At 42.2% G+C, this 26,924-nt stretch overlaps 2 protein-coding genes across 2 annotated transcripts; one reads left to right on the forward strand and one right to left on the reverse strand.

Moving 5' to 3' along the window:
- Positions 1 to 283: 283 nt before the first annotated feature.
- LOC134179360 (uncharacterized) lies at positions 284 to 11,782 on the forward strand. The gene has a single exon (XM_062646229.1). The coding sequence runs from the start codon at positions 300 to 302 to the stop codon at positions 11,532 to 11,534; it is 11,235 nt and encodes a 3,744-aa protein (XP_062502213.1). The 5' UTR covers positions 284 to 299; the 3' UTR covers positions 11,535 to 11,782.
- Positions 11,783 to 14,947: 3,165 nt separating this feature from the next.
- On the reverse strand, positions 14,948 to 22,151 carry LOC134179328 (stress-induced-phosphoprotein 1-like). Its single transcript, XM_062646197.1, has 15 exons — positions 22,009 to 22,151; positions 19,669 to 19,678; positions 18,877 to 19,018; positions 18,661 to 18,808; positions 16,719 to 16,938; positions 16,517 to 16,643; positions 16,320 to 16,422; positions 16,134 to 16,254; positions 15,981 to 16,077; positions 15,793 to 15,917; positions 15,694 to 15,730; positions 15,520 to 15,623; positions 15,358 to 15,450; positions 15,227 to 15,297; positions 14,948 to 15,163 (listed from the first exon to the last, which is right to left on the reverse strand). The coding sequence occupies exons 1-15, from the start codon at positions 22,149 to 22,151 to the stop codon at positions 15,091 to 15,093; spliced, it is 1,614 nt and encodes a 537-aa protein (XP_062502181.1). The 3' UTR covers positions 14,948 to 15,090.
- Positions 22,152 to 26,924: the final 4,773 nt, after the last annotated feature.

Here is a 26,924-nt window from a genome sequence, read left to right on the forward strand (position 1 = left end):
ACTTAGAGGAAAAACCTTTAGGAGAATGCGTCAAAACATCAGTAGATGGGAACAAAGGAATTTTGTGTGAACTTCTCCTAACCTTAGCAGAAGTACAGTCACATGTAGTTCGAAAATGCAATAGCCAAGCAGAGAGCAGTCCGGTGAGTCATCTGTTTCATCTGTGTCGATTCGATCAACATTTTACCATACATCAGTTACTGACATCTAAAGGATGCTCTTTAACAGCTATTGACGAGAACACTTTTGTACGTCTTGTTAACCTATGCACAATCGACTCTGACGATGTTGACTTGGAAATGCTAGAGAGGCTCGTGACGCTTATGTTTCTAACTAACGTTGCTGACGTTGACAAAGACTCTGTGTTTTCGATTCCGGTTTTTGTACCAAGAATGCTTTCTGAAGAATTGGTTTTGAAAATCTCTCTTTCGCAATGCAACAAAGATTATATGCAATGCGAAGACGACATCTCAGAACACTTAACAAAGAGAATCCACACTTGCTGCACTGATATCGATGTCGACAGTCGTTCATCTGAACCACTTACAAGGTTAATGCTATTTGTAGGGGCCAGAAATACACTGTGTAGGTTGGGTCAGCTACTTTTGCAACAAGGAGATTTACCATTGGTATCTGTTTTAAAATCCTCAAAATTAAAGGAAGTGGAAAACAACATTTTGCTGCAGAGACTACCAAAGGAACTTCATTGTCGGCAGTATCATGCCGTGATGAAGGTCATATCGTCCTACGAAGAGAAGATGAGAGAAGATTTTATCACGCTGAAAATGAAGGTAGGGGCAGAAACGTTGTGGTCACCGGATGATTCTAGCACCTGTTCTGCAAGTTTTCTGATAAAGAATAATCTTTTTCAAATTACATCTAATCCTATAGAGTCTGACGATAGGTTCAAGCAAGATAAACAACATTTTGAAACAGTCGATGAATATGACGATGAGAATTGCCATGCAGGACTGCAGTCAAGGAAGCTTTCACTAAACGGAAGTCAGGAATCTCTAATTGCATCTACAGATGAGGAAAGCGATGATGCTTCAGAGAAGGAAGACGACCTTAATAAAGAACTTGGAATTGATGAAATAAAGCAGATGATCCGGAAAGAAGCTCCAAACCTTTGGACGGAAGATCAAGTTAGAGTTCTCGCCGTCAGGATGATCGAAGTTGACGTCGAAGAAGTGGCATGCGTAGAAGCAATGGAGGATATACATTCCGCAAGTCAAGCTGACGTATTTGAAATTTGGGAAGACGGCCAGTTGCTACACAGAAGAACATATCGAGAGCGCAGCTCTATTAAGTCTTTCGTCAATGCCGATGATGTAGGCAACTACCTAGGGTTAGTTGTAAAAGATAGTGAGTGTCCTCAGTACTACTTAGGTGCAATTCGACTTTACGTAATTAGACAAAAGGTGAAGGTTTTCGTCAAGATAGAACTTTGGAACTCTGAACTTCAGAAATATGAACCTCTTTCTATGCAAGATGACGATAGTTCCGAACATTGTACGGTTTCACTAGAAAGACAATTTTGCATAAACGCAACTGTAGCGTCTGTGACAAAGACATGTTTATGGTGGGCAGGGAAATGTTGTACCGTCTCATTACCTGATGTGCATAATTGTCCGGCTGTCATCGTAAATGAAGATGGAACAATTCTTGATTCAGAGCGCAAATTGAAATCTCTGGCTGATAATGAGCAGTTGAATCTGAAGTGCTTGCTGCATTGCCCTTATACAATGAAGTTCAAATATCAAGAATCTGAAGTAGTTGTACCGTACAGCAATACTTGGTATGGTGATGACGATCTCGTTAAAATGTTGAGGTATTTTTTGAGATATCAAGATCCTAGGTATGTCGCTAAATACCACATTTGGACTATTCCCGAAGTCACGGAGACTTGGCCGCTAGACTACAATTCTATTTCAGTGTACTTTTTGCCGGAAAGAAGCGTTCGACCATTCAAAGTGAAGCGTAGCGGAGAAAGTACTTCTATTTGGCCTCTTCTTGCAACAACTACGCCAAGGTCACTCCTCTACAATGAAGGTGTGAGGAAAAAAGTACAGGAGACGGTCTCGGCAAGTTTTGAAGCAAAATCTGATGTCGAACTTTACGAGAATGAGCCAATCGGTCACCATTGGAAAGCTTTGTCTTCCCATATTACAGAAACAATAATTGTCAAATCGGCAGGAAGGTCCTCTCCTTTCAATATGCTGGTTTTTGGCGACGCCGTATCGTCTGAGACTGGTCGATATGTACCGGTTTATCGTAAAGATCTTGAACAAAACGTGACTGGAAGCGAAAGCAGTAGTGAAGATGATTCTAGTGTTCTTCTCAACGTGGTTTGCAAGAATTTGTCTAACGTAGTTGGTAATGTACTGGAACCTACAGACTTCTATTTAGTTCACAGACGAAGCCAACTGGTAGTGAACTCGGCTTTAGCGTTGTCCATGACAACACAAGAACTGTCAGATATTAAGTTAGTGTCTAAAACGGACAGTAATTTTAAAACGTACAAACTGTGGATATCTCGTTACAACTCCTTGACCCTGGAACGCTTTCCATTAGATGAATTCATTGAAATCACGTTCTGTCTGGAATCAGAAAGTGAGTTATCACAAGTCACATGGACGGCAGTCAGACGACTTTTACTGAAGAAGCAGTCTATACAAACGAACGACGCAAAACACCTTTTCTTCTCCGGATCTCCTCCAATTCTTACTGCTTTAGAAGGCACCATCGCATTTGATGACTCTGTAGCAATATTCGACTTGATCAGACGAGAAGTCAAACTTGCAGTTGGATACTGGGATTCGCTAGAGCCAGAAAAGCTGCAGTCGTTTCCTTTAGAATCATTCAAAGATATTCTTGTCAATCGTCTTACGGCCGTTACAAAAGAAGGAGTTACTGCGAGCAATGTTGTAAATTTGTTGGCAACCATTGCCGGCATTCCTGAATATCTTTGCCGTCTTTTGAAGGACAATGTGAAGATAGAATCAAATGAAATTCTGACCATTTTAATACAAACGTCGAACCAAGTCCCTTACCAGTTTGACGCAATGGAGGAACTGAACTTTACTGTTACTTTCGAAGATAGAACCAAGAAAACGAATATCAAGGCCGAAAATCTTTACCCGATGACATTGTTAGAAGAATGTGTAAAGGTAATGGGAATCGATAGTTCTCCCCAATGGTTTGAATTGTGTATACATAAGAATGCAACGGAAACTGAGACTATCAACGCAATGTCAAAAGAGCCAGTGGTGGAGACACTGTTGAGATTGAAGATAGATTCAAACAGTATCGTACTTAATCTCAAGCCAGCTAATTTTCTAATGACGGTAGAACTACGAGAAGAAAATCGAATAGCTACATTTAAATTCCCGTGTTATCGCAGTGTGTCAGATTTTGTTCACAGAGCTACTCGTGAGCTAGAAGTAGCAAGTAGTGATCATGAGTGCGAATTGATTATTGGCCCTGATATTCCAGTGAACTCTAAAGATGGTGGCAGGCTGGATAAGTTGGTGTCCAGCTGTCGTGAGAAAGGATGGATGGACGATCAATCGATTGAATTTCAGCTAAAGCTAATAAGAGATGAAGACTCTGCCAAAGTGGAGGATTCGCGTGATCTTCCAATCTTGGAAGATCATCGACAGATTGACAGTAGTCCAGCAGACGAAGTAGAAGAGGAATACGAGCATGAGAAATTATGCGCAAGCGCCACCGCCGATTCTGACACAGATTGGTTAGATTCCGATATTTGGAAATATGTAGACTCTCACGCTAAAGAATTGTGGAATGAGGAAGAGTGTCGATTGTTTTCGATCTGCGAAGTACTCGTTGAAGAAGAGGAGTTGAAATGTTTGCATGGTCAAGCGGACGATTTGATTTTAGGATGTACTGATGATTCGTTTCCATTACAAATTGACGAAAAGAATACACGTTTTATCTATTGCAGTCGATCAGCAGTAAAACGGGATCTTATTCAAACGTGTGAACCTCTTCTAAGGAAGGTCTTGAACGTTGAGAAACCAGTCGTCAGTGATATCTGCTTCGTTACTAGAGACGGTGTGGTCTTGATGGATGCCGAATGGACATGTTCGACTCCCCCGCGACTGGCAAGAACGGTTGATTGTGTTTCTGTCCGGATACGCGTTAGATGTCTCAAACAGATGTCGCGTGATTTGAAACGTTCTAATGCTGATACGCCCATGTTTGAAAACTTTGAGTCCATCGATTGTGGCGTGATTGAGAGAGATGTGTTGACTAATGCTTCTGTCAGTAGTCTGACCAAGTTTGCTTCAAAGCTACAGCAAAATGTATTGCATGGCAAAGCGACGATGATGCCTGTGATGCACCTAGATGATGGAACAGTTGTCGAAAGCGATGTCCAAGTTGGCCAGCTGCTTGACTGCGAGAGAACGAATCTTATTTGCACATTTGGTTACGATTACATTATCAGGTGCCGCAATTCTGTCTTTCGTATTGCAGTCGTTGCCGACTACTTTGAAGAGGCTCTTAAGGAAGAGGTTCGAAAGCAACATCCGACACTAGACTCAACTTCGACTGAAAATGACTTGATGTTATGGCCAAAGTACGAACCGACAGCAAGCATGCAGTATGATGGGAAGCTTCAAACAGTATTTGTGTTTCCCAACGGCAAGGAAAGAGTGTTTCGTGTCAAAGTATGTATGCCGTCAAGGAAAGAGTGTGTGTTACCAGTATTACCGACAACTAAACCTTCAACAATCTTGGCGTACATATCTAATTACCATTTCAAAGACACGAATCATCTCTGCTTGAAAAAGTCTGATTGTGAGACACCACTACCTCACGAGCAGCCAATTGGTCACAGTTGTAGTGACGGAGAAATACTCTACGCACAGAAAGAGCCGATCGTAGAAATTTTGGGCTCTGAAGGTAGCGACTGGTCTTACTTCGATGAGTCGAATGGGAGAGTTGTCGTTGGTGATCTGTTGGCTAAAGTGTGTGACAAAGCTTCGTTGGACGAGAGACCAGTAGATAAGAGCACACATTTCTTGGTTGATGGCAACACTCAAGTTTGTTTACGTAATGACCAATTGTTGCCGTTGACAACTAGTGCTGTGCAGCTCGTTGCAACAAGCGATTGTGAGCTTATCAGTCTGCCCTTGTTTTCGTACAACTCATCTGGTGAACGAAGTCGTGTAGACAACTCAACATTCGACATGCAGATTACAAAATGGGCTGATGGTGGCGTATCGTGGAAAAGTGCCTGTTCGTCTTTGTGTCAGAAGCAATTTGTGCAAGACGTGGATGTCTTCTCACAGACCTACATGCCATTTCTGACCTTAGCACAATGCAATATTATCTTAGCAGAAGACACAGACGTTATCAGACTTTGTAGAGAACTCTCTAGTCCTTCTAGTTCTCTCTGTCTTGCAGTCGGTTATTGGAAGCAACCTCTTCGTGTTCATCTGTACGAGGTCATTGTTGAGTGCTCTGTCAACAATGAAGAGTTTTCTGTTGTAATACCTAAATTGGGCATCGTCACTGCAGATCAGCTGATTAGGATTGCTGCTGCTCAATGGGGCAAACCAGAAAGTATTTGTCGTCTTTCAGTTGGAGGAAAGTTTGTTCCACGAAGCACATCCGTCTTTGAGGAACTTTGTAATACTCGTACAAGCACTCATGATGATAAAACGATCAAAGTAACCTTCGACATTTGCAATGATGTTGATATCAACGTAATAGTTGACGAAACCAGCTTTCAAACTATATGTAGAGCCTCTACATCGGAACCTGTAAGCAGTGTCATCGATAGCGCTCTTTCGCACTTTGGTATTGACATGAAGTGTGCCGATGCGCTGCAGACACTCTTTCGACCAACTGCTGTCACTGAGGATTTAGACCTGCATTTGAATTTCTCTGACTCGGTACAGAAATTTCTTGCTAAAACGAAAAGAAACGTGGACACAGCTGAAATTCGTCTCTGCCCAAGGAATATGAAGTTTCTGGTAAGTGTGAGCAATGAAGAGTGTGAGTTTTCTGTGGAATGTCCTCTCTACAAGTCCACAGCTGACTTAGCGGCGGAAATAGGCAAAGAGAAGATTTTTAACTTCCTAAACATAAATGGCATCGATGTGGTTCCAGATAGCGAAAAAACGTTGTACCGTGTTATAGATAACCTTATTGGGAAAAGAAAACTAGACTCGAATTCAATACCCAAAGTGACAGCAATAGTTATTGAGTCGGAGCCACATACCCGAAAACCTTCTGCCAACTCTGACACCGTTTCCATAGCATCAAATCTCTCATCTGTTAGTGACGGTATCATTGAAGATACGAACAAGTTGGAGGAAATGGAAACAACTTGCGACAATGTTGCGACGTCGGAAACAGTTGAGTCTACCGACTCTTCATCGACTGTGTCGTTGGATCGTGTACACGGTTCGCCCGATACTTCTACCTATCGTGTATGGAATGAAGATGATTGCAGGATGTGCTGTGTCAAGGAATTAATTGTACAAAATGAGAAGGTTCTGGTGCATTCACCGTCAGCAAAAGACGTCACAAATGTGTGTTATGGAGACTCTTACGATGTCGAGCTGCGTGGTGGCACACGCTTTTCCCTCGGCTGTGATCGAAAAATGGTAAAGGAAACAATTGTCAAAAAAATAGGATCTACTCTTAGAGCTTTATTTGGAGTGGACAAATTAACAGAGAACGATATATGTTTGGTGAACAGAGACAACATAGTACTTCTAGAAGACGAGTGGACACGTTTTTCCGTTCCAAGAGTAGAAATATTGTGTGATTGTTGGCCAATTCGAGTACACTTGAGGCGCATTACAGACTTATCAATATCAACCAGCTTGGAACATTCTGTAACCGATTTGCCACAATTCCACGCTTGTACTTCTGAACCATTAGATGTTATCGATCGGCAAGCGATGAAAGAAGCGGCTGTTGGTACAATCATCAACTTTGCTTGTTCCATGATTCAGCGAAATTTGGTCGACAAAGAAATTCTTGCGGTGATGCATCTTGCTAATGGAATCGTTGTCGATAATTCAGAGAAGTTGGTTGATTTAGACGAGGACGATCGAATGAATCTGTCGTGCGCTTTTGGTTATACCTATGTCATCCGATATCTTAGTCCACGGAGGTTAGCTTTAGTTCCCGACTTCTTCGAGACGTTTGTGGTCAATGAGTTCAAGAATCAAGATTCCGATCTTGAAGCTGCGACTGCAGACATATCATTTGGTTTATGGTGTTCTAACAACGCAGTCAGGTCACATAGAGCAATTGACACTAAACCTAAATCTGTGTTTCTGCTCGCTCGGAGTCGAATTTTACGCATCATCGTTGAATCGATGAGAGGAAGCAGCTTCAGCTTGTATGTTTTGCCCACTACTAAACCTTCTACAATCATAGAGAACATCGAAGGATATCGTCCAACTAGCGATCATTACGACGTGTGCTTGAGAAAGCGGCACTGTAGAAGACCGCTTCCCTATGAACAACCTATTAGTCACAGCTGTGTTAACGAAGAAGAGCTCATTGTGGAAGAAAACAAGCGAGAATTATCAGTCAGTGATTATTCCGGTACTTACACTTGGACTCACCCTGTGCAAAGCTATGTAAGATTGGTTGTTTGCAATCTATTGGCAGAATTGTGTCAAGAACTGAGCAGTCGGGCAGAAGAACCTGTAGAAGACGGCAAATATGTTTTAGTAGACGCTGAAACGCAGTGCTGTTTACACGAGAGTGACTATCTGCCGTCCTCAACAAGGACATTACAACTCATTCCACTTATGGAGTCGGAAATCTTTCGACTGCCTGTGATACGTTATGACTGGTTTGGTGCTAGGCACGTTTGCAAGAAATCGAAATTTGAGCTACACGTAGCGAAGACAGCCAGAACTGGAATATCATGGATGAGGTTATTGCAGTCTTTGACTTTGCCTCATGAGCAGGATTCTTCTGCAAAGGAGATCTTTGAGGGAGCTTGTAAGCCTTTTCTGACGTTTGAAAACTGCAACATTATACTTGGAGATGATACAGATGTTTTTAAGCTGTTGCGGTGTCTCCCAAACTCTCTTCATCTTGCCGTCGCGTACTGGCGTCCTTTCCATCTGGTGCCACTTACTGAGATAGTCATAGAAGATTGTGACCAAAGCAGACTCATTACCATGACATGTGTCAAATCGGATGAAGTCGGTGTTGCCGAAATTGTGAAAGTGTGTGCGATCTTGTTGGAAAAGCCAGAAGGATTATGTTGTCTAGTGGCTGATGGAAAAAGGTTGAACAGAATTGCTTCAATCTCTTCGGTTGAAGAAGGCAAAAGTAATCGTGGAGAACCTGTCAAACTTGCTTTGGAGATGCGCAAAGAAGCACAAATTAGTGTTTTATCAGATGGGCGACAGGTGACCATTAACGTTTGTGTAGGTGAGGTTTGGAGTAAAATCGTGTATGGAGCTGTCTCTAATCTTGGCATCAACGTACGTGATGAAACTTTAATCTTAAAATTGTTCAATCTGGCTATTCCTGAAGGAGGCGTGGTCAACCGAGAACGTACGGATTCAATTGCAACGTTACTGTCAGCGACAGGAATGAATTGTGAAACCGCCAAGTTTGATCTTCGGCCAGTTACCGCGACACTGGAAGTTACAGCAGGAAACGACGATTCAGATTTTTCTTTGGATTACCCTTTGTACAAGTCAACCCTAGGATTGGCACAAGAAGTAGCTGCACAATTGTCCATGGATTGCGACGGTTGCTGTTTGCTGATCGGTGACGTTTATGTTATTCCTGACGAGAGGCAACTCCATGAAATTGCGTACAGAGATTTGGAGGAATTTTCTCACCATATGAAATCAAACATTACCGTTACATTTCTGAGTAAAGAGAAGATACAAGAGAGCGTTTCCAGATCTTTGGAAGTCAACCCAGTTTGTTCCATTGATCCTCAAACGAAAACAGAAGAAGGTTCGTCTGAACAAGTAGAAGTCCGTAATGACAACACCCCTTCGGTCGGTGCACCAGATCAGGAGGCCTTACTTTTGGAACTTATTAGAAAGAAGGCTCCTGTATTGTGGAACTATTTTGAACCACAAGAATTGCAAAGAATTTGTAAACAAGAGGTTTTGATGTCTTTGCTTGACGTCAAAGAATGCGTTAGAGAGAGAACATATAACAACGTCGACATTAGTGAAAGATCATTTCAAGTGTATTTTAGTAGGCGTAGTAATGACCGATCTATGACCTTCCGTTGCCGTCTATCTCAACTAAAGGAAAAATTTCTCAAAGAAGTTAACTGCCATGGAGGAAGCACCTCTGCACATCTCGGAACATTTGATGAAGACGTTTTGTTCGCCCTAGACTCTGGTGCAATTTTGACGGAAGCAGATCTCCATTGCTTTTCAGAATCGTTCCAACCGAGACTGTGTGTTGTTAACAAACACCAAATAATTCATGTTCGGGTCAGTGTGAGAAATTTTCCCGAAAGTAGCAGCGGCTGGGATTATTGTGATGCTTTTGAGCAACATTTAGTCGACAGATGCATAGAAATCAGAACATGTGAGTGTGATTTTGCTATCTGGGCAAGAGCCGATGTTCTCAAAACAAAGATTGCTAGAGAACTACATGACGAAACAATGTATCTGGTTCTTCACACCGTAGACGGCAAAGTTGTTGAAGATAGTTCTTTGCTCAAAGATCTTACAGAGATGACGAGATCAAAATTATATTGTGCAGTAGGCTGCTCTAAGATTGTTGTCTGCAACAGTACACGTACCACGTTGGTACCAGATGCTGTATCAATGCATGTTTTGAGCAATTTGAAGAAGGAAATGAGGTTCTGTCAAGAATCCATGTGTGAAAAGTACTTTGTGTGGCCTTTTTGGGACACTCTTTTTGATCTGTGTCGTATAAAAACTCACACTCAACGCCCTCTTTTCGTTCTTCCCCGAAGAGGAGCCGTGACTGCTATAGCTGTGCGTGTGCCACAAGAAGAGGATCTTGTTGTCCTTCCAATTCCAGCAAGCATGACACCAATGTCTATTATATCGTATCTAGTGAAAAATTCTTCTGAGACCTACCAATTGGTAACATCAGATTGTAGTCGTGCTTTGTCCTTGTTGCAGCCCGTTGGTCATGACCGCCATGTTTTCAACTGTAATACCACGTTGCATCTACAAGAGATTACCCATACATCCAAGTCGGAAAGAACAGAACTCGACGTTATGTACACGTCGACTACGGGTCGCACAAAGACGCGCAAATTGCTCATAGGTGAGGAAGCGAGCGTCCAAAATTGTCTTGATGACTTTTACAATGGACTATCAGACCTACCGACCTCCCCACATTGTCTACTCGATGCGCATACACGTTGTAAGTGGACAGAAGAAACTTGTTTTAAAACAACCTTCTGCCCACCTGTGATGGCTGTGCGGCAAAGTGAATTGGAAAAAGCGACTGTACCCGTGTTTTGTTACGACTCATCGTCAGGCAGGAGAGACGAACTCGAACCAGGCTTGGTTCTTGAGCGGCCGGTCAGTAAGATACGGCACAAAGTTTCATGGGACTCGATCGTTCAATTTCTAATATCTGACTCAGCCAAGAACGTGGGAGACATTGTCAGTCGAGGTGAAAAACCTTTTGTCACTCTTTCTGACGTTGACGTTATCTTGGACAAGTGTCTGGTTACAGATAATTTTTGGAACTATTTTCACAAGAATTTGCAGCTTGCTGTCGGCTACTGGAAGCTGCTAGAGTTTGAAGGAGTAACATTTGTACATTTGCAAGATCAAAGTCAGTCGACCTCAAAATTTGATATGGCAATGAGAGTGTGTCATCCACAAGATGTTTCTATAAAAGAAATAGCTAAACTTACCGAGTCCATTATCGGTGCAAATTATTCTCGTTTCACCCTGCAGTTTACGCAACAGAGAAGACGTCTACACTGGAACGAAACACTTGCTGACTGTAATGTCGAAGAAACAAACGAACGCAAAAACATTTGTCTTCAATTTAAAATTATAGAGAGACTCCGTGTCAACGTAGTGTTGAATGGCAGAACGAAGAAACTTGACGTTGACATGGAAGAGAAATCTGAGACTGTCATACAAAGAGCACTTCGGCTGCTCAAGGTGCCCGCTTCTAATGAACATTTTTATATTGATGAATGGAGGACCGAAGAAGCTGTGCAAGATCTCTTGGAGAAGGGCGACATGGATCCGTCGAGCGTAACATTCTCGTTACTGCCCGTAGAAAAGGACTTCGACATTGAGATACAGAGCAGGCAAGAAACAAGACGATTAAAGTTGCCGGTCTATTGCACAACGAGGGAATTCGTAGAGATGATAGAAGAGAAGGTGGACATAGAGCGTGGCACCCATTCTCGCCTTTTCGTCGAGCCGTATCATATGGAAATAGCAATAAACGAAAGCCCACTACACCAGCAACTACAAGATTTGAGAAGGCAAACGACGACAGAAGACAACAGCGAGACAGTACTGACGTCTTTCAGTCTGCATGTTTCGTAGCATTGGTATCGTAATCTTCTAGCGATCATATACCTATCTTTGGATGTTTTTGCATGTCAGCTGAGATTGCATGTATTGTTTTATGGGGAAGGTTGGTAGCGCCTAAGCAGCTGGCCATTGTACTGCACTCGTGCATGTGCTGCTCGCAACAAGCATTGTTTTTACTAAGACATTGTTTTGCTCTATTGCTTCTTGCAGATTTTTAAATTTTTTATCATTCATTTAGCACTTGTTTGTGTGATTGTAAAGTGCCGGAAGTACACGAGGGCGGGAAGGGTCAGGCTACGCGAGACTAACTCCCGGGCCAGGGGCTACACAGGAGGTTATAGGGGTGTAAACGGTTAGGTTTAGGCCCTGCTTCCACTAGCTGCACCTTAAAACTAGTTTAGCTTAAACGCATCTAAAAACTAAACCAGTTCAAAAAAGCGACTGTTTCCACTAGGAACTTGCACATCTGGGATGTGCAAAACGAGCCGTGTATGAAAGCCTTATTTTGAATTATTGGGTTGCTCTGTCGCTGAGTTAGCAACTGTTGGTTTTCACTGATATAGCGTCTGCTAGTAGGAATTGCATGGCGATGACCAAGGACACCGACTTCTCTCTCTTCGTAGCTGCTGATTTCTTTCCCCCTTCTAGGGCAATCTTATCCCAGCAAAATAGTCAATATCATCAATACGGCGTTGTCAGAAGCCATCTAAACAAGCGCGCCTGTCATGTGATAGTTAAACCTAAACCACTTTGCTAAACCTACTTTATAGTAGGTCTAAGAAAGCGGTTTAGGTTTAAATATATATATATAACTGGTTTAGTGCAGGTGGAAACAGGTTAATTGTTAAACCGGTTAAGCTTAAACCACTTGATAAACCGGTTTATGCACTAGTGGAAACGCGTCCTTACTGTATGACTTTTAGGATAGCTAGAAAGGTGTCTATTAGAATAAAGCCCTGTCCACACTGGCAACTGGATCTCGATTCAACCACAACGCTGTCCACACTTGCACCTGGATCACGATTGGATCGTGATAAATCTAATCCACATGGGGAGATGGTTTCGATCGTAATCGGTTGAATCCAATTAGAAATAGTGGGCGTTACCTGCACGTACGCTACACATGTAGGCTGAACATCTTACACTCCTCACTCGTCTTTGTTCTCGCTCACCTTACGTCGCTGTATCAACGCTTTCCACAAGCAAAGAAGCCACACGTACACATCGGTCATCAGTCACGTGATAACAAAATGAGGCAGAGGTAGCGTTCAAAGTGTAGTTTGGACACTTGCTATCCCGATTGAATCACGAAGCAGGATCGTGATCAAATCGCGATCCATTCTCGTCTAGTGTAGACAGAGCTTTAGAATTATCTGTATACCCTACTGACGCGATTAATACCCCACCCCCATGGTTGGCTAGCATCAAAGGTAAACTAAAGTGCGTTCACGCATTAGAGAGACTGGTGGAATGTAGCCATTTGCACGACAAAGGTGTTGCCCTCCGGGCAGATATTGGTATCAATCGAAAGCTCTTCACTTGCCGGATCTAAGTACACTCACCGTTGGGCTACAGAGACGTAACTGAAGTTAATAGAGCCAATTTCCTGTATTTTAATGAGTCAGGGAGCGGAGAAAGGCGGGACTAAGGTGGGATTAGGGTTAATTGCATAAAGCTAAGTATATAATTGTTATAGCTAGCAGGCTGTTAACAGTAACCCAACACAGCAAACTTCCCAGTTGGGGTGTCAGTTAGCTAGGAAAGAGTGCGTTTAGGATCCATTTCTACTCTTCATCCTTGGAACTTTCAGTTTCAGACGACGACGAATCTTCTGATTCAGGACGAACTTCGAATTCAATGACCATCTGCTCTACAACGTCGTCTAACACACCGTGTATTGTCCTGTAACGTTTCTCCACCTTCTCACGTGCGTGCACGTGCCTCACGCAGTTTGCCCACTTTTCCACAGTACCGTTTGCTATACCCTCTCTACACAGACACTTGATGTTTTCCATCGTAAACCCAGCAATCCCTGTGTTGTGCTGTGCAGCATAACTGTAGGTCAGAGGAGGTCAAAGTCCTCATAGTGATGTCATCGACGCTCAAGAATGCACTAAATGGCTGGTCAGTTTGGTTCTGATATGGTCAAATTAGTCAAGTTCTCGTGGTTTCCAGACGCTTCTCTGAGCCAGAAGTGACTGAGTGTATGTATCTGGTACATACAGCTGTTCCTGAAAGGGTCAACTGAACTGACACATACAACCAGTGAGCGCATAGAAACGTCCAGGTCTGTTGTCATGGGTCATAGCAAAAGTACAATTTTTAGTAGATCATTGCATCATGAAGCAAACCGTGTTTCAAGCCAGCGAGGCAGCCAGAGGCGACACGTTCATACCTACACTTTCACGTAACACTATAGTTACCTAATTGTCATTGACACCGTACACTCTGAAACATAGATGTTAATTGCCTCCTGTGACAACATAACATCCGTTTACACAAGCACTACGCCACGCCTTAGGGTGTACCCTACATTCCACCAGTCGCTCTAATTCGTGAACGCACTTTAGGGATGCGACTTAACTTGAAACCTGACACCTGGAGGTGTTAATTGGAGGAATTAATTAACTTGATCAATTGACAAGTAATTAGCCACCTGTCATGTGTCTCACGCAACCGAATATGTCAGCAAAATCCGAGGTCATCTTGATAATGCTCCGGAAGGGCCTGAGACTCATTCGTTTTGCGCCGTAGTCCTACGTTAAAGCGTTGCTTCCACCTGACAAGCCATCCATTGCTTGATTTAACTCCTACAATGTTTAGTTCTGCAGCAACTCGCTTTGCTTCGTCCATCAGTGCGACGTTAGAAACTGCCAGGCCAAAGTTTCGCATCTCTTGCAAAAAAAGTCATACCCGGTCATCAAGCTGTACACTTAATTAATTGTTCGCGTCCGTCGTGCATCTTTCTTGCTTTCTTTCCTTTCAGAGTTGCTTCGTGTCGCTTTAGCTCCTCGTACTTAGCATTCCAGTCCCGCACACACTTCCTGTCAATGCTAAATTGGTTGACGGTTTTGACACCACCAAGCCATTGCCTCGATGCCATTCAACAACGCTGATCTCGTATTCAACAGTGAAGCTACAATATCTCTTGAGTATAGCTGCCTAGAACACGTTGCCAAATTCGTAGACAATTAAAGAAGCTAGTTTCTATAGAAAGCGTCAATTAGCACCAATTAAACAACAAAAAGGTGTGAAAATCTTAGGACCTGAACCAAAGGTGGGGATGGGACTTTACTTGAGGCCTGGGGTATTAATCGCGTCAGTACGGTAATCGTTTAGTCCTAACCAAACTGTAACTTCAAATAAAGTCAAATTATAAACCTACATAGGTAATCTCGATTTAATGATTCGCAACGAGAATCAAATCAAATGTTGACGAGTATATATTGTCGCCTTGTTCTCACCACAAATGCTTGCAGATCATGCATGACTTATCAACACTACCAACAAACTAACAACTCTACACACCATTAACAGAAAAAAGTTCACTATACCATCTATCGTCCCATCATCTAATCTGAATCAATCCTGCTTCCACAAGTTTCTGAATTTTCTGGGCAATGTGAGGGTTCTTCAAATGACTAAGCAAGCACAGCACAGGTGACATAATCAATACAGACTACTGTATGTCAGTAACAACGTACTCTGTTAATGCTCCAGGGTTCTCTTCCATTTGACGAAGAATAACCTGCATTGCCGGATCAGCAAATATTTGCTATTGAACAAAAATGCATTAAAGTAAAAATGTCATTTTCATCATATTCCAATTTAGTACCCGTATTTCTGGGTCATTGAATGCTCTTTGCTTCACCTCCTCTGGCGTCATTGGTTGTGACGTGCGGCAATTCGCTATTCCACCTTTCGCTTCCTAGACCAACACCAGATAGAGGACATGCATGTACTCAGTAGTATCTAGTGTTCTTGTCCTTGATCTCACCTGGTTTTCCGGATCTATTTCAAGTGCTTTTTCATATGCTTGCATTGCCTTGACGGGCTCTTTCAAAGCCAGTAGAATGGCCCCTTTTCTCATATACCCCTTTACTGTAATAATCGCAATATTGATTACCTCATTTACATGCAAAAATACTAGAGTACAGCAAATTCTAATCACCAAAAGTTGGATCCAATTTAATGCAATGTTCACAGTCCTAAGCACACAATTTATCCTCATTTGAAAACTTTGTAATTAACTAATAACAACAACACTTACTTCTAAACCAAGTCGAAATTCAGCAAGCTTAGTGTAGCAAGCCGCCCGGTTACTATAAAGTTTTGCATCATCCGGGTTACGTTTTATTGCCTCGTGATAATGTTTCATTGCCATTGGGTAGTCTCCTGTGTGACAAACACAGACAAGAATAATTATTGAGACCTGTAACCTACGGTCAACCTACAAACCTTTCTGGAAACATGCATTGCCCTTTTCCTTTTCCTGCAATGATATCTCAGGATTGATGTATTCTTTAATCTTCTTCTCTTCTATAATTTTCTGTACCTGTGCACAATTTCATCTCTAGTGGACTGTCACATGGATAACAATCAGACCAATACTTGTTGCCTCTTTTTCCGAACTTCATCTGCTCTGTTCTCAGCAAGGGACTTGTCATAATACTTGATGGCATCCTCCAAATGCTCCTGTTTGAAATGAGCGTTTCCGATCCTGGCAAGAGCTCTTGACAACAAAAACATGACCGTAACATTCAACAATAAATGTCCAATTGCATGAAACTGACTAACTTTGCTATCAACTTAAAATCTGCTCTTTGTTCGCGTCCAACATTAACTGCTGCCTCGCAGTCCTCGATGCAGTGATCATAGTCAAGCATTTCAAAGTGAACAGCTGTCACATGGAATCCAATATAAAAGAAATACTCGCAACTTGATGACAGCCATCATAATAGTGGCAATCCTGATACCGATAGCATTCCACCTACCTGCTCGATTACTCAAGTATGTCATGTTGGTCGGATCTAATTCAGCAGCTTTAGAATAATGACGCAGAGCAGATTCAAACTCTCGGTTCTTGTATGCAGCATTGCCCAGTTCCTTTTCGTTTACAGCCTATTACAGAAACACAAAGAATTTTCAGTACTATTTCATAAAAGTGTAATATACAATAACATGTGGCATGCCTACCTCACGAACAGACTCATCTATTTCGTCTGTTTTCTGTTCCTCTGACTTTGTTTCTTCTTGCTTCTCTCCGTCGTGTGCAGCAGCTGAACCTGACTGGGGGTTTGAATGTTCTTCTTCTGCATGCATTTCTTTAGCTCGACTAGCTGCTGCTTCTGGTGTCATGATGTCAATACCAAGAATAACGTTCAGAGTCTTCTGTATTCTAGGATCCTGCAGCATACTACAGAGAAAGACAATGTCAATAGTCCAGACTCCACCTTGCCATCTCTGTAATCACATGTAACTGCACACACATCAGTTTATCAGTCTCTCTGTGTCTACCTATCTCCAGGCTGGTAAATATGGTGTACTTGTGTAGTCATAAAGTAGAAATTTAGACTTTAGATTAATCATGTTAATCCAGGCAGAAGCAGCAGCAACCCTGCCACCGCCACCACACCCCACTGCTACCTCCTGCCACCAGAACTGACATAAATGATACAAAACGGCGTGTACAATGTCTTATTTTTTGTTATGTTGTTTTACTTGAACCTATGCACACAAGTAAAAACTCTGACTTATTAAACCTGTTGGCCTATTCAGAGTAGTGCAAGTGTAGCATGCCTTTGTCCAAATCCCTGAGGCCTTGAAGATACATGAAGCACCAGGAATAAAACCTATACTGTGCTGTATACAGTTTGCATGGAACCAATATAGAAGCCTTGTTTCTGACACATGTAATCATACTGTAGACCTACTCATTGCAAACGTTTCATTTCTAATCCTTGACGTTCCCTGCTCTTCTCTCGTTAGTCAACTCAGTTGCAAAACAGCTTTATCCTACCGATTGTGCACCTGACTTAGACCTCAACGAGGACATAGACTTAGCGCAGCACTTCCCTTGTGCAAAAGTTGATGACTGAAACTCTTTAGCAACTGAACATCCAAAATGAAAACCATCCCTTACTATTGGCTGTCACTTGCAATTGCTGCAAGTAACAATTGTTTAAAAATCATCACGTGTATTGTGAAAGATGAGGCAAGAATGTTGTGCTGTTAACTTAGTAAGGTGGTATTTCCCCACACATTAATTAAATGAAGTTTGCCCATGAATATTGGGAAGTTACTAAATGGAGGAAAGGTACAGTCTACTGTTTTATAAGAACATCATTTGTAGCAGATGTCCAGTCAAAAACCGTTTCTCCAATCAGATATATACCGTATAAGATGAAACATTGGCAGTTGGACATTGTTGTTTGATAACTGATATGTGTCTTACCATAAGTGGTCATGGAAGAGTTTGTGATTGACAGCTGTGCTCATGGCTCACATTTCCCTAACTTACTGGTCTCCAATTACTGCATAATGATGAAGAACTGCTGCGTCAGTGCAAAGAACATGACAGTCCAGCTTCATCCATAGCCTCACGGCCTCATTCATAGGCACAACAGACGGCAAGCAGGGATTACATACCATTTCATGGCCTCATCCGAGTGACGTACCGCCACTTCGCCATTAGATAGCTAATCCACGTGCCTGATGATGTCAACATATCCCGGTGGCCAAATTAATGGCGGGGTTTATATTGGCAGTCTCTAAAAAATCCGCCAATCCACCAAAATAAATTTCCTGCCAATATTTCATCTTATACAGTAATTTAAAACTATTCGTCTGGCTGGCAACAGAATCTTATTTCCAGGCCTGTAATTGACGTCCATTTTCTCTAGTATCATAACCAGGTCAGCATTTTCTCTAGTATCATCACCAGATCAGAAACAGTGTGCTCTGTTTCAGTAAAATTAAATGCAGCCAAAGTCAGTATATACCGTATGTCTACTTATCCTTTGTCCATTCATTCATCAATATTACTCATCAGATCTGCACATCAAATTAGTTCATGTCATCTGCTAATCTGACTGAGCTAACAGTCCGTGCTGTTTAACTATGGCTAGCATAACTAGACCTTGATATTGCACTGGGATTCCTTTGTAGCTGCTCTAGCATCATCTTGTAATCATCTTGCTGTAAGTACTCCCTAGTAACAGGATCAGTAACAAGTTTGGCCCACATCTCTGGACTGGCAAATGGATTTCCTGACTGATCACCAGTACCTGTAGCAATACCCTTACATTAACTGCACAACACAAGTACACTGCTCATGCAACTAAAGTTTACAAACTTCGAAGATTCTGCTCCGCCTCTTGCAAGGCTTCTTTTAGCTGCTCGTTAGTAGGTTCCACTTTCAAACCTTCTTCGCACGTTTCCCTCACCTCTTGATGTCTCCCAAGTTGCAACAAGGCATATGCCTTCCGAGAATAACCCTACACATAGTAAAACATGCTCACAAATGTTTTTTATGCCAAACACCTCCCAATACACAAAACTGTTCATCTAAAGTGTATTGGTCTGCACTTTAGCCTACCAAGCCAACATTACAAATACAACAACGTATAAAATCCTAACAGCATGAGAGCCTTGGTACATAACTGCTTTGTCCTCTTTGCAAGATATGTCTTATACATTGTACAAATTCTGTAATAATTCATAAAAAATGCCACAAAATCCCTTACTTAACAACACTTCAGCAAAACTTCACTAATCAAAAGACTGTCGAAAGTATGGTTTTATTAATCCAGATAATGTCAGAAATTCAGAAGCAGTCAGTTTCCAAGTTATCAGGTCTGTCAAATAGAAGGGAAAAGGCAAACATCTAAGCAAGATAAATGACTATAGACAACAAACTAGCAACTCTCAATAAATTAAGAACAACTTAGTGCACGGAACTTGTGAGCAGTACTATTGGACAAAAAACAGATTCAAAGCCAAGCATCTTGATAATTCATCCGAATGAATTTGATTAGCACACAGCTATCTACTGAGCATCATACAAAGCTGCTTGGATTAGTTTCACTGTTCTGCCATGTTTACACACAACCTGTTAGTAAACTCAAAACTGTCTGGACTGACTCACTCGCGCATAGCTGTGTACAAGTACAAAACAAGCTAAACCAAGCTAAATCAAGCCAAATCAAGCTGACAACAGCCCACTACAATTAGAGGCACACATAATGTGATGTCATGCACACACATGCATAACAAACATGTGAAACTACTCCCACTATAGATGAAGTGTTCAGGTGAAAAGTCTTCATCACAAATTTGCTCAAAGAACAACAGCAGCATTACTTGAGAAACCATGCTCACAAGCATACGTCACCTTAGCTAGTCGCACCCTTTTCCACATCACTCTTACAATTTTATTCTTCATCACATCACTTTCACAAAAATACTTTGAATAAAAGGGTTAGTGTAATGACTATTTTATTACATATGAACATGTACGTATGATCATGGAAGCTCTCTTTTATGTCTCATACAGTTTCGGAACTGTAACTTTCATGAACAACTTTATATCTGCCTATGGACATTAACGATAGGATCACGTCAGATAGATTGTCTTTAACAATACCAGGTAATAAAACAGATAATGTAGATCAATGTTAGACTTGCTTATCTAATATATAAAGCTCAAACTGGTGTGTGTGTGTGTGTGTGTGTGTGTGTGTGTGTGTGTGTGTGTGTGTTCGTGTTTGGCAGCCACGTCTTTCGTCCGTTCGCAACCGAAATCGGCACACACACTCGGCACGCACAGGGGAAGGTTTGTGTAAAAGAATTAAAAAATTATGCACCGGGTGCCCTCTCGAGGGGTCGACCCCAGCGTAAATTTCTCGATGACGCAAACGCTACACATTCCAGTTCATTCAAACACATGCCCACACCAGTCCTGTGTAGACCGTACGCATTGGCGTCCTTTGCAAAACTTCGAGCAATCAAATATCTCTTGCCGACAAAACATATTCTTCTAGCGCTTTCGTTTCTCTCCATATTCTGATTGCATTTGCACCGAATCCAACCTACACATTTTCTGCAGCAAGCGCTACACAGGAAGCGTGTCGATTTCGTTCGAAACAAGCGCGAAGAGCAAGATTCGAATTCATTCAGCATATCTGGGACATCGCAACAAAGATTGCACGTGACGTGTGTCCACAGACCTATCTTTACACTACAGTATCTTGCCTGTAAGAAGAACGGGCCATGGATCCTAGTTGCATATAAAGAGATAATACAAAATAAGAGTATTAAAGTCTACTTGTATTACTTTAGAGAGTTCTGAAAGCCAAAAATATACGTACATTCAAGAGGTGTACTAGTAGTGCAGTTCAATGACTGGAATTACATAAATTCAGAATATTTCATACACCATTTACATACATGCAGAGCTGGTGGAGTGCTCCAGGTGTTGGGTGAGCCAGCTGGACCAAGCCTCACCCACAGTGAGCATACAATAGCTAATTTATTTAATCACTTGAACCAACATTTCTGAAAGTTCTTGTCAGAGCCAGTTGGTGAAGTCCCATTTTCAAAAGTTGGGTAAGCCATGACCCACCAGGCCCACCCTGATATGTATTCTACAAAAGGCACACCACCCATTACACTAATAACCATGAATAAAAAACCAGTGTTCTCGCCAGTACCGTCAGTACCGTCAAAATGATGGTTGGGAGAGGAAAGGGACGTTTGGAGTGGGGAAAACAGCACTTATTGACGGTTGGGAACAGAATGGGAAACCCTTAACATGCATAGTGTGGGATCACGGATCTAAAGACATTATTGATGGTCACCCAAGTCGCTACAGAACAATACATATTTTCATGTCAGAGAGTGCATGGTCTCTTTGTTGGTGTTTGAGGTGAATTCCTGTTGACCGTTCACGCAAGTAGTGCTAATGAGACTGTGGTTGCAGCGGGTGTTCTACTACCTTTACTCTTTTAGATCAGCTATAATTGCAGTTTTAAGTCAACTTGTAATTTTAATATTCTACTGTATTATCTGTCTGTCTGTCTGTCTGTGTTATGTTTAACTAGATTATGTTCAATAAGGATTATTCAACAAGATCTGAGTAGCAATTATATTGAATAGTCTACCAATCATGCAGTAACTTTAAGACTTTACACAGTCTTCTGACATTTGGTTACAGTTAGCTAACCGCACTTCTTTTTAAAATTGCAGTATATGTCTATCGTATTTTGTCTCATCTATGGAACGAAGGATCTACATACAACAATATACTACTACTACTTCTACTACTACTACAACTACTATCCCGGATATGTCATGTCGATGCACTGACATGTTCCGTCTCCCTTGTTTTCCATCTTTGCTGGGGTATTCCAGATAAACGGGAGATAAAAGTGACAAGTCTGCTTCATAACAAGTGGTTCTTGGTTTCTGAACGTTCGGTTTGCTCTACTTTTCATTGCAACGGTCGACGGTTTGAATTTTGAACAACTCTGGATTATGAAGTGCTGCTCGTGCAATGCTACCGGTCGATGTAAGAGCTGTTCCTGTGCTCGCAGGAAGGAACGTTGCTCTAATTGCAATCCGATGAACCATCAGCGTTGTATGAACACGTCACCAGCAGTTGACGTTTCTTCAAACATTATTTCGGAGTCCAGTTTTGTGCAGAGTAACGAAGAAGATCACCAAGGAAATGGTATTGTAAATGCAGACATTACGCTCATTCAAATTCAAAATTCGAAATCATCCGGGCCATCCAGACAGAATCACGTGACTTTCGACAAGGCCAGTAGTCGTTTTCATGAGTCTGAAACAGGTAATGGTAATGTGAACAAACTTACCGGTCAACTGCCTGCCTACAAACCACGTAGTGCTCCAAGTTTTACTTGGGGTGACGTGAATGGCATGGAAGTTGAGAAAGAATTAGATTCCATCTACAAAGAAGTCGTATTCTGGAAGAAAAACCTGTTCCTACTTCCATCCGGGAAAGTGGGTAAGGAGTTTGTTGCAGAAATGACACGTCTAGTAGAGTCGTTTGCAAATGCAACGTCACTGGAGGGTATTGCTATGAAAGCTCTGGTAGTTTTTCAAGTTGTGGTCCTTCAGAAGCCCCATGCAAAATCCAAATCTCGAGATCACATCCAATGTGTTCAGAGACGTTTGGAATTGTGGAAGATGGGAAGGTTTGACGATCTGGTAAGAGAGGGCCGTACCTTGCAATGTCGACTAAATCACAGCCTCCGTAGTATCCCGGATGTCCAGGTGGCTAGGGTTTTTAGTCGTCTTGTCATTCAAGGTAAGGTCAACGCAGCCCTTCGATATGTGTCTGACAATGCCAACTGTGGCGTTTTGTCTCTTGATGCGGTGATTGATAACAATGGTAGTACAGTTAAAGACTTGCTGCGAGTCAAACATCCTGAACAGCAACCGTTATGTGACGAGATCTTCTTGAATGGTCCCGTTAATGACTTATCACATGTTATATTTGACAAGATTGATGGATCAGCTATTCGCTCTGCTGCTCTGAGAACCCAGGGCGCTGGTGGACCATCTGGTGTGGATTCCACAGCTTGGAAACGTCTATGCTGTTCTTTTCAGAAGCAGTCAGCTGAGCTGTGCAACGCCCTAGCAGGTCTAGCACAACGCATATGTTGTGATTTTGTGGATCCAAGTGCTATCCAGGCTCTTGTTGCATGCCGTTTGATTCCTTTAGACAAGAATCCTGGATTACGTCCAATCGGAATTGGTGAGACCTTCCGCAGGATTATTGCCAAGGCGATAATGAGAGTTATCAAGGACGACGTCTGCCATACTGCTGGACCTTTGCAAGTGTGTGCTGGACAAGAAGGTGGATGTGAAGCGGCTATTCATGCGATGCGCACAATATTTGACAACGATGAGACTGAGTGCGTTCTTCTGGTTGATGCCTCGAATGCTTTTAATTGCCTAAATCGACGGACAGCGCTTCACAATGCTAGAATCTTGTGTCCGGCTATTGCAACGGTTCTCATAAATACATACAGGGACAAGGTTTTGATGTTCGTTGTGGGAGGCGAGATAATCAGATCAGCTGAAGGAACAACACAGGGTGATCCGCTGGCGATGTCCATGTACGCGATTGGCATCCTGCCGCTCATCACTCAACTTCAACGTGAAACCAAGCAAGTCTGGTATGCTGATGACGCAACAGGTGCAGGGTGCATTAGAGGTGTGAGGCAGTGGTGGAATGACATTGTCAAAGTCGGCCCCAAGTTCGGATATCACGCAAACGCTGTTAAAACTTGGTTGATAGTAAAGCAGAACAAATTGGAAGATGCCCGCTCTGCATTTGCTGATACGGCAGTACAAATCACAACATCAGGTAAACGACATCTAGGTGCTGCTTTAGGGCACCCTTCGTTTGTTCGTGAATACGTTGACAGTAAAGTCAATGAGTGGGTTCGTCAAGTGGAAAAACTATCAACCATTGCTGTAACTCATCCTCATGTCGCATACTCAGCTTTTACTCAAGGTTTGGCCCATCGCTGGTCCTATCTCTTGAGAACTGTTCCATCTATATCTGAAATGCTCAAGCCGTTAGAAGAAGTCATCCACCAACGATTTTTGCCTAGACTGACTGGTCAACCAGTGTGCGGTGCAGACATGAGAGACCTCTTGTCATTACCTTGCAATCTCGGTGGGTTGAACATTTCTGATCCGTCGAAGACTGCTGAATCACTATTTGCAGCTTCCGAGCACATCACTGCGCCTTTGGCTGCTCTTATTGTCGAACAAGAGAACGCCATCACAGTGTCTCCATTGGAAACAAAAAGAAGAAAATCTGAGATCAAGGCCAAGACACAAGCTTTCCACAATGAGACCTTGGAGAAGTTGCAAACAAATGCATCACCGCAAATAAAAGGGAGCTTGGAAGTCCTATCCGAAAAGGGAGTATCGAGCTGGCTTACCGTGCAGCCTATTGAAGAGCATGGTTTCCATCTTGCCAAGAACAATTTTCGTGATGCTCTGTGCTTAAGATATGGCTGGCCTTTATCAGATTTGCCCTCGAAATGTGAATGCGGCCTCAGTTTTAACGTCGACCATGTCATGATATGCCAGAAAGGCGGCTTTCCCACGCTAAGGCACAACGAGATCCGGAACATCACAGCTGATCTTCTAAGGGAGGTTTCTACAGATGTTACAATCGAACCTGTACTTCGTCCCTTGGATGGAGAACAGTTTGCGCATCGCACTGCCATCACAGATGATAACGCTAGGGTCGACATTTCTGCTAGAGGAGTGTGGAGGCATGGAGAACGGGCATTTTTTGATGTGAGGGTTTTCTACCCAAACGCTGCTTCCAACCGCAAACACTCTTCACTCAAATCCGCCTATGTGAGTCACGAGAATGAGAAGAAACGCGCTTACGGTGAGAGAATTCGGGAAGTTGAGCATGGGTCTTTCACTCCATTAGTGTTTACGTCATACGGAAGCACAGGCCCAGAGGCAACAACCTTCTATAAGCGAGTGGCAAGTCTGCATGCAGCCAAGTCAGGAGAGCAGTACAGTAGAATTATGCAATTAATTCGCTGTAGATTGAGTTTTGCCCTACTTCGCTCGAGTATACTGTGTATCCGTGGAACAAGATCCTCTACGTATAGACCTATCAAAGTGAACCTGCTGGGACTCATTGAAAGTGAGGCCCACCTAGATGAGTAGGTGGTGACTATAGCTTGTGATAATAGTTAAGCATACAGTGTAATGACGTAAAGTAGTAACTGACTTTTAATTGTTTGTTTTGCTGCGTGCGTATATCTGTCACTTATAGTGTTGTATGTTATTACTACTACTACTACTACTACAACTACTACTACTGCTACAAGATCTTGTACCTACCATCCCATTGACGTAGACACTGTCAGGCTGACAACCAGTGAGGCTCACCTCACTGAGTAGACAATGTTTTTAATTTTAGTGTTTAGTAATTAACTGTTAGTTATTGTTATGTAGTAAGTCGTTAAATTAGAAAACTTTTGTTATGTGCTCAGCTTTCTTGTTAATGTTGCAGTTTATGTCATAGTGTTTAGTAACTATATGGTGTTGTACTACTACTACTACTACTACAACTACTACTACTACTGGAAGTAGATCAGCCAAGCACAGGCCTCTAAAATGTCATGACATGGATTTAATCAACAGTGAGGCAAGCCTCACTAAGTAGATTGTGACGTTGACTTAAGTGGGTTTGTTTAATTGAATGGATTGATATATTGTAGTGTTGAGTGCCGTTGTAGTGGCTTTTATAGTATGGGCATGACCGGTGGATGCTTTTGCTGAGTACTACTACTACTACTACTACTACTTTTTTAGGTTTTCACAGTAGTAGTGGTAGTATACAGTTTTTAAAAAATACTTTTTGCGGCACATGTCTTCAAACATGTTGCATGCTTGTGCGTCTATAACATATTCCCATCATGCACAGTGTGCATAAGTACGAGGCTAGTATTATGTGTCATACCTGCTAGGAATTTCTGTTAACGGTTCTGGATAGCAATCGTTCCAACGTTAATTCTAGGATACTGCGGGTCAAAGAGTCGTCTCTGCTGAAAGACATTCTTCGCATGGTAATGTCAGACAACGATGCATGCAAGGGTAGCATCTGATGTCTGTGCACGCAGCATCAGATCCAGGAATTCGCTATGATGCAGTGCCCGATGACGATGACGGATTGTATTTAGAGTTTGGTAGATGTCATTATCTTTTACCTTGAAGGCTGCTATGGCATTGAGAATTTGTCAGCAACTTCTGGCTGAAAGTGAATGTAAATTATGCGCTGATGAGAAAGGCACCAGAGCAACGTCTTAACTCTTTCCTAACCACCTAGACCTGCAGAATCTGGCTGTACAGTCACCGGCATGAATTGCCTGGTTGCTGACGTTATTGATCAGGACTGCTGGCCTCATACTCCCGGTAGGTGTCTGTAACAATGAGGGCACGTACGATGCAGTCCATTGCTCATGCATTGTGGATGATCGACAGCCACAATCTAATAAATTTGATGTATGTATTTTAAAATATAAAAATTGTGGAATAAAAATTTCTGACCAAACAGCCTCACTTTGTACTCAAAACGAATAATCTTTTCCGTGCGGCCTTTGAGAAGATTTATACTGCCATTTGTGCTGTACCGTGTAATATATATATATATATATATATATATATATATATACTACACCATTTCATTTCAAATGGGTCAACTGTCAATTCAAATTCATTCACAGTCATTTCAAATCTGTCATGAGTCATTTCAAATTTGCAACTGACGTAGATATACGTCAGTTGCACATAACTTCGATTTTCCTGATTGACCACAATAGATTATATATATAT

Source organism: Corticium candelabrum, chromosome 5 (genome assembly GCF_963422355.1).
Source record: "Corticium candelabrum chromosome 5, ooCorCand1.1, whole genome shotgun sequence".
In the NCBI taxonomy this organism is placed as follows: Eukaryota; Metazoa; Porifera; class Homoscleromorpha; order Homosclerophorida; family Plakinidae; genus Corticium; species Corticium candelabrum.

Excerpts from the sequence above, each read along its gene's own strand:
- LOC134179360 (XM_062646229.1), top strand. The coding sequence starts at position 300 with ATGCTAGAGAGGCTCGTGACGCTTATGTTTCTAACTAACGTTGCTGAC.
- LOC134179328 (XM_062646197.1), bottom strand. The coding sequence starts at position 22,151 with ATGGTTCATCGGATTGCAATTAGAGCAACGTTCCTTCCTGCGAGCACA. Across the intron at positions 16,255-16,319 it reads GATTTTAAGTTGATAGCAAA|AGCTCTTGCCAGGATCGGAA; the intron begins GTTAGTCAGTTT and ends TTTGTTGTCAAG. Across the intron at positions 16,078-16,133 it reads TTCGGAAAAAGAGGCAACAA|GTACAGAAAATTATAGAAGA; the intron begins GTATTGGTCTGA and ends AATTGTGCACAG.